The sequence below is a fragment of the Lactuca virosa genome, chromosome 3 (genome assembly GCF_052849685.1).
Source record: "Lactuca virosa cultivar CGN04683 chromosome 3, Lactuca_virosa_CGN04683_v6, whole genome shotgun sequence".
NCBI classification, from domain to species: Eukaryota; Viridiplantae; Streptophyta; class Magnoliopsida; order Asterales; family Asteraceae; genus Lactuca; species Lactuca virosa.
This window is the reverse complement of record NC_136428.1, coordinates 104,650,144-104,658,198: the sequence shown is the minus strand read 5'-3', so window position 1 is coordinate 104,658,198 and position 8,055 is coordinate 104,650,144. Positions and strand designations below refer to the sequence as shown.

At 29.5% G+C, this 8,055-nt stretch overlaps 1 protein-coding gene across 1 annotated transcript; it reads left to right on the top strand.

The window, feature by feature from the left end:
* The first annotated feature begins 443 nt into the window (after positions 1 to 443).
* LOC145162517 (glutathione S-transferase U17-like) lies at positions 444 to 1,334 on the top strand. The gene is made up of 2 exons (XM_079081636.1): positions 444 to 822; positions 917 to 1,334. Exons 1-2 carry the CDS (start codon positions 490 to 492, stop codon positions 1,271 to 1,273), a joined length of 690 nt encoding a protein of 229 aa, XP_078937762.1. The 5' UTR covers positions 444 to 489; the 3' UTR covers positions 1,274 to 1,334.
* Positions 1,335 to 8,055: the final 6,721 nt, after the last annotated feature.

Here is an 8,055-nt window from a genome sequence, read left to right as displayed (position 1 = left end):
TTATAAACAATCATAAACTCGATCGCATAAACTAGTAATGATTTAATTTGATGTTGAAATTAGATTTTAATGTTGAAATGGTGGCCTTCACTTTCATAACAAGTGAAGCTATACCTTATATTCTAATCATTTTTTGCCAATGGGCTCAACTTATGCTAAAGAAAGGTCTGTTATGGTAAAATGATTGTCACTGTAAATTAAAATTGTCATGGTAAAAACATAATGAAGTGGTTTCTTTAGTTGGTTTAATAAGAACACAACCATAAATATCTATTTTGTAAATATATTTAAAAGTATACCCATTTAATAAGTATGTTTAAAGTAGACCCATTTTATAAATACTTTTGCAAACTACATCCTTTTACTCAAAGACTCTATTTAGTAGTGCCTAGGGGATATGATTTATCATTCTACGATATATATGGGGGTACAACCGTACAAGTAGTCACTTTTTGTGTGTATATATTCCTGCAGCTTGGTCTTCCAAGCATGAAACACCATTCCGAAATGAGTGAAATAAAACTTCTTGGGACTGCTGCAAGTCCATTTGTGAATCGAGTTCAGTTCGTCCTCAACCTCAAGTCCATCGAATACGAGTTTATTGATGAGAATCTAACTTGCAAAAGTGAGCTCCTATTGACATCGAACCCGGTGCTTAAGAAAGTACCAGTTCTTTTGCATGTAAACAAACCTCCCATTTGTGAGTCTCTTATCATAATCGAGTATCTAGACGAAATCGAACCGAATGTCCACAAAATTCTCCCAACAGACCCTTCAGATCGAGCACATAACCGGTTTTGGGCCCACTACATTGATAACAAGGTATATATGTCAAAAGATCAATATAATAATACTTATTTTGTATGCGAGTTTCTATTTATTTATTTTTTTGGCATTTATTGCAAACCATTGACAGTTTACACCATTGTATCTGGAATTGAGACGAGCACAAGGGAAAGATGTAAAAGAAGCAGTAAAACATAAGATTATCAAAGGATCACAACTACTGGAAGAAGCATTTGTGAAATTTAGCAAGGGCAACGGTTATTTTGGTGGGCAAGACATAGGGTATTTAGATGTTGTTCTTGGATCTTTTCTGGGTTTAACAAACATTATTGAGAAAGATAATGAATTCAAGGTGTTTGATGAAGTTAGAACTCCAAAACTTGCAGAATGGGAAAAGCGTATATGGTTACATGAAGCCATTAAGGGTGACATCCCTTGCGAAGAAGCACTCATGAACCTGATGCTTTTAAAATGTAAATCATCATGAGTTTCTTGAAATTAACTATTATGTAAACTCCGTTCAAAGTAATCATATTTCAATTAGGCCAGCTTGAACTACTTATAGTATGTTTTGTACTTTTATTATAAGCAAAGATCACACTCATGATCTTTTATTGTATGTTTTATTAAGTATTCTAATATATATAAAGTACTTCGTTAATGCAAAAATGATTTACCTGAAAGCAGGTACATGTACAAAACTACCACGGACCTTCATTGTTCATTTCTAGTCATCTAGTGTAGTACAAGCCTACAAGGACATTAGATGGATTTCTGTCACAAGAAAAAAAAAACAATATTAACAAGATATTTAACATTAATCTTAAAATTATATATAATTGGCCCAAGATGTAATAGTGAGAAATTTTAAGTATTCTACAGTTTTAAGGGACTTAGGAATTAAGACTGTCAAAGATAACCATGAATATCCATAATTTTGTTTTGCTTTTAGAGTCGGGTGTGAATTATATATTTCTTCAAATTTAATAAAAAAATTGGTTTGGGTCAAATTTGTTAATATATAATATATTGTATTTTATTTTATTTTATTTTATTTATAAACATGATCATATAGGATCATATAGGCTTCTGAGCCTTATTGTGCTCATTGATGTGTAATTAGAAAGGAAACTTGAAGAATCAATTACTTTAGAGTCGTTGAGTTCTATTATGTCATTATGATGAACGATGTAAGAGTATTTCCTATTTATTGTTTTGTTATGTCATTATGATGAACGATGTAAGGGTATTTCCTATTAATTGTTTTGTTACAAAAGTTTATATCTCTTAACTTTTGAACAAATTAAAGTTGCTTATATGGTTGTATTTAGACCTTTTGGTTTTGGACTTTTGGTTCTATAATAAGTCAATTTATAATATTTAACATCAATCCAACACTTGTTTTAGTATCTGATTATGGACATAAATCCCTCCCTACAACTCAAAATTGTTTAATATTTACATATTTATATGTCTCTCAAAATTTTAATCAGTCCATATTTCGTGTTAGCATAGGTCCATATATAAAAGGTGGCGACATGGAGAGTGTTTCGCATTATAATGGAGTTAGGGATAATATTATAAAGGAGTTAGGGATAATGGGATCTATTATAATTTTTCATTTTATTGCAATGTTCATACTATATAATACTATATACTGTTTCTTTTTCATATGTATTAAATATACATACTAAAACTTAAATATTATTTTTAGTATAGTGGTTAAAATTTGAAAAAACCTAATTTTGGTAGCGACCACAGATTTTTCCAATATTTTGTCTAATTTCGTTAATTTTGTCAATATATTAAGAATTATTTAAAAATTATCTTAATAATAAAAATATTGAGACTTTTATGAAGACTATCCTTGAATTATATATATATATATATATATATATATATATATATATATATATATATATATATATATATATATATTATTAACAAAATATTTAAAAGTATAACACTTTTTTATTATAAACAATAGAAACACGGTTGTTAATTTCTAGGAACCCATCATTTAATTTAGGTCCTATGTGATTATGGTAGATATTATTCTCATTTAGGTCCTATGTGCTTATGGTAGATATTATTCTTGCATGACTAGAAAATGTCATGCTAGATTTGATTTTCTTCTAAAAATATATCACGGAAATATGGAGTATTGAATTTGAAAATTTTTATGGAAAATGACGATTATTAGGTATGATTCATGTCACATCTTGAAGGACAAGATTTGAGTATGGCGGTTTTTGGAGAAAGCTAGCATGTGTATCGATGAAAAGGATACCACAAGGGGAAATAGTAAAAGTTCGATTGATTCATTTTGAAGCTACCCAAAAGCTTCTTATAGAGCTACGGGAGAAAGATGTTCAAAGAAGACCTAATAATATGTCGACGCTTGCAAAAAAAAGGTAAGTAAAAATGAATACAATACAAACATCCCAAGTTTGTGTAAATAAGAACTATGTTGCTAACGGAAATGGAAATAAAAAAAGTAGAATTGTAACACCCCAAATTTCAAATATCGATTAAGTGAAAAATAATCGTTCCAACATCCCCGAATATCAATTCTGAATTTACTTATAGACTAAACTACAGCGAAAGCAAAATAAAATAAAATAAAGTTTTCAATTGAACAACTTCGGGTGTTACGTCTTTGCGGAATTCCTCTGTCGTCTTCTGGATCAATCCTTCTCCTTGAACTTTTCTCTGCCACTTGTTAAATAGTTTAATGGGTTGCACACATTTAAAGTTTCTAAATAGGTAAGTCTAGGCCTAATGAGTTCTTGTTGCACATACATGTCCATCACTTAAAAAAACAAATAGTTTTATCATATATCTTCAATAAATCATACAACAAACATATCACCTGATGACGTAATTTAGGGGAACGATTAATTATCCAGAGAAAGAACCAAAGGTTCATTTCCCTTGTACTTACTACAACTCATCATCCATTCTACTCAAATATTTTAAATATCCAAGGAAATAAGTAAAATTCTCAATTCCCATCCCCATGATCTCACACATCCGTCATGTTCACGACGATTAAACATCCACCCGTTCCCGCTAAACATGTCATCCAAAAACACACACAGTAGATAACAAATCCAAAATAACATTTGCACACAACCATACTTATCATAAAACATATTGTCAATAAATAAATAAAAATCATATAATAAACGCATTATAAACATTTATGTGCGATCAACCACAGAACACGAAAAAACTCACCTTGCAACCGATAAATCTTAACCGAAGCTTTATTATTAATCTGCATCCTACATCCCATGAACAAATTTTCTAAGGCAATCGTCCTAGAAAACATCTTACGTGTTCGTTTCGGTTCCATCACACATATGTCTCATTCGGCCAACCAATAATTACTTCATTACGTTAATTAAAATGTTTGTAACAATTTTAATAAAAATATTATTATCTTTTTTTTCTTTTCTTTCATGTCGTCATTCTCATTTAATGAGGTTTTACCCGTAAAAGATTTAATACTCAAATGTCAAAACAACTAAACCTTAAAACGAAGACTTTGTTTGAATAATAACAATAAGTAATATTAACATCAATATAAAGTAGCAAATTTAAAATAACGACCATTTATGTGATGGTTTAGAAAATTGGAAAATGCCAATTTATAAAAACTGTAGGGGTTATTTTTATATCTTTTGTTATTATGCACAAGTAACACATTTACCTATTTCTGAAAACTAAAATTGTCAACTTATCAACAATAGTGGGACCATTTATGTAAATATCAGTTTAATGGTCTCAAACATCAAGAAAACCGTTTCAGCAAAAGATCTGAAATCTTTTCTTCTTTACCCTAACAATAAAACACGTTTTCAGCCATTTTATCACAGTAAAACTTAAAAACTGTTGTCAAATAAAATTTATAAAACCACCATTAATCATCTCCATTTCATTCTAACATATTCATATACTAAATCTTGAATAATTCATTATAAAAGCTAGTTTAAATTCACCATTTCTTTTACCAAAACATAACATTTGTTTTTCACCAAATTCGATTATTCCTGGGCCGAAAAGAGACATAGGATTGAACCAAAATACATACTCAAATCCTATAAACCTACTCAAACAACTTGATTAAGCTTAGATCTAAGAGACATACCTTAATTTCTAAAATAGCTCCGAAAACCTACACGAACTTGAAACCCCGATTTCTATTTTGTTTCTCCAACCTTTCTTGCAATTTTGGTGGGGTTTCTAGTCGATTTTTCGAGCTCTTTATAATGTCTAAGGCCTTGGACGTTATAAACCCTTCAAATGCTCGAATTTATTTTGATAATAAAAATGACGATTTTAGGGTTTAAAGCTCATTATTATTCCTAATTAAACCCAATTACTCCTAATTAATCACCCATTATATTATTTTAATAATATAGTCTAATTATATATATTTATATATTTTTTTAATTTGAGTTATCACAAGAATAAAGAAAATATGAATAATAAAAATAGCAAAGAAATATGAGGCATGTTCTCGAATGAAAAATGAGAGATTTGGTTCACCCGAAAACAACCATAAGAATGCGAATAATAGGAAGTTATGACCAATGTTCTAAATAACGTAAGGTGTGACTTGACGGTAATGTCAAACCTCGAGTTTTTTTGAGTCGTGGCGAACCACGTCGTTTGAAAAACGTGACTTAAGGTGAAAATTTTGTATATAATTAATAATTATATATATATATATATATATATATATATATATATATATATATATATATATATATATATATATATTCTACTATTATTCATTTTTATATCCATATGTGACTTAAGACGACATTTTTTCAAAGCTTGGCGGCAAGTATACAAGCCTTGGAGTCATGGCACGCCATGACGAGCTTTTTAGAACATTGGTTATGACTACCAAATATGAGTAATAGATATATACGAAAAATATTGTTATTGGACAATTGTCAAAGTAAATGTATATTTTCTTAATTTAGAAAATCATAAAGTGTAACGCGCAACTAGAACAAAATAAATTTCAGAGTAATTCCTAGTATTCCTCCGGGATAAAAAAGGGAATTGAGAGCAAATAAAAGTATAAAGGTAAGTAAAATGCAAAGTTACATTCATGGCATTAAAGATTATAAAGGGTTTCAATGAGCAATCTTGGTCATAGGAAAATATATTGTCATTAGTGACAAACGATTCGAAAATGAAGTATTATAGATCAAACATTTTGTAAAGGATGTAATGAAGTGATAAGGATATTATAAGAATAAAAGACGAGGAAGTAAGTAAAATTGCACTACCCAAATGCATTAAGTTTGACAAGTAAATTTTCCAAAGGAAATATAATTTTGTAAGAAATACTTCAAGTTATTTCATGTTGACCGGAAGTTTTCGCAAAGAAAACACAGATGATATGTAAGCTCATGGGAGTGCATCATAGTGATGTACTAAATCGGTAAGATGTAATACCTTAATGGAAAGAAACATATGTTATCCCTTCTTGCAAGTTTGCGTGCATAAAGACATGTGGAAGTAGTAAGAGAAAAATCTTCCATAATGAATATGATGAAACTCCTAATTATGATTAAGAACGACTCTGAAAATAATAAAGTGGCAAGCTTAGTAAGAAGTGAAATGCAATGCACAACTATCAGTACATAAGGTATAAGTCTTGAAACATGATGATTTGAGGCCAATGAAAGATTAACATGGTTTTATAAATTACGAACATAATAAGCGAATGACAATTGAAAAAGATAGAATTCTAAATTATTTTCAACTTGTTTGCATATTTCATGCAAGTCATATGTACTTGTTCAGAGTACAATTGTCGATCAGAAATTCGACTTGTGATTGGTCAGAAGCAGTTTTGTTGACAAAGATTGCTATTGTATTGTACTATATCTAGAACTTTTCAAGATTGACTGACAAATGTTGTAAGTTGTTTGGTTGTAGTTAAAGAATATGGGAACCGTCAGAATATGAAGATAGATTATGTATTTGAAATGAAAGATTATTGGAAGATTTATAAATAACAAATGAAAGAGAGAAAGAAATAGTTTCTTATACTGAGATCAACAGGTTCATTAATATAACTGAAATAAATAAGTTAGAACGTTTAGTTAAAGTCCAATGTAAAAGTTTTATAAGATCGAGAGCTGTAACACTCGTTCTTACTATCATGATGATTATATTAAGAGAATGGTAATACCTTTATAATTTGAAAAAAAAAAGGTTAAGACATGTATTTTGCTAGAGTATATGAAAAGGTGAATGTAAAATATGTGTTGGTGTGTAGTTTTGAGGACGAATAATATATACTAACCCTTCCTTTATGAGATTATAAGTAAAAATATAATCATTTTTAGCAAAAGTAATGTAAAAGATAGTTATAGATGACTCGAATACGGATGCTTGGATATAAAGATCATTAAAATCAAAGTTTGTATGAAGAAGTTATGGGCGTCCGATGTTGAGACGAAATTATTGCGAGAACGCGAAGTGTCCACGTGAAGTACGCAATGCGTTGATGCACCAGAATTAAATAAAATGGGTTTAAGAGAAAATATTGATATTTTTACTTCATATTACATATCCAAATTTCTATCTATAGCAGAAGGAGGCAATTCTTGACGGCTAGGAGCTCGATCTTGGAAGCAAATTAAGGGCATCAAGAAGAGGATATCAAAGATTAGTTTTCATATTCTTGAACTTAAGTGGTAAGCTTCATCCTCCTGTATTTTCACATCTTTTTGTAGCTATACTGAAGATGAGAATTTGAAGTATATTTATAAATTCTTGTATATGTTAAGAAATTTGATGAAATAGAGTGAGATTAACATGTATTACAACCTTTAATCGTCATAAATGAAATATGGAGTTCATGGTTTGAGGAATTAAAAGTTTGGGGACATAAACCCTAGAAAATAAAAATGGTGATAAAAGGAATTTGAACTCGTATTTGGATGAATTAAGGCTTATAAATAAATTACATGTGAAGCCTAATTGATTTTCTTTTGAAATAATTTGGACATGTAATTAACTCATGTATACATGGTTATAACCGAAGGTTTGTTGTATGAATGAGTGAAATAGTAAACTAAAAGTATTTAGTTTATGTCTTAATAAATAGATACATATGTATGTCTAGTTTATGAAACCTAGTTTGTTTGGATGTAATCGAGTGATAATATTCAAATTGGTGAAATGATGAATACAGTGAGATAAAGTTTGTGTCTTAATGAATTAAGACTTGCAAAC

Bases quoted from the DNA above. Each gene is read 5' to 3' on its own strand.
- LOC145162517 (XM_079081636.1), top strand. From the start codon at position 490: ATGAAACACCATTCCGAAATGAGTGAAATAAAACTTCTTGGGACTGCT. The intron at 823-916 runs GTATATATGTCA...AACCATTGACAG, and splicing joins CCCACTACATTGATAACAAG to TTTACACCATTGTATCTGGA.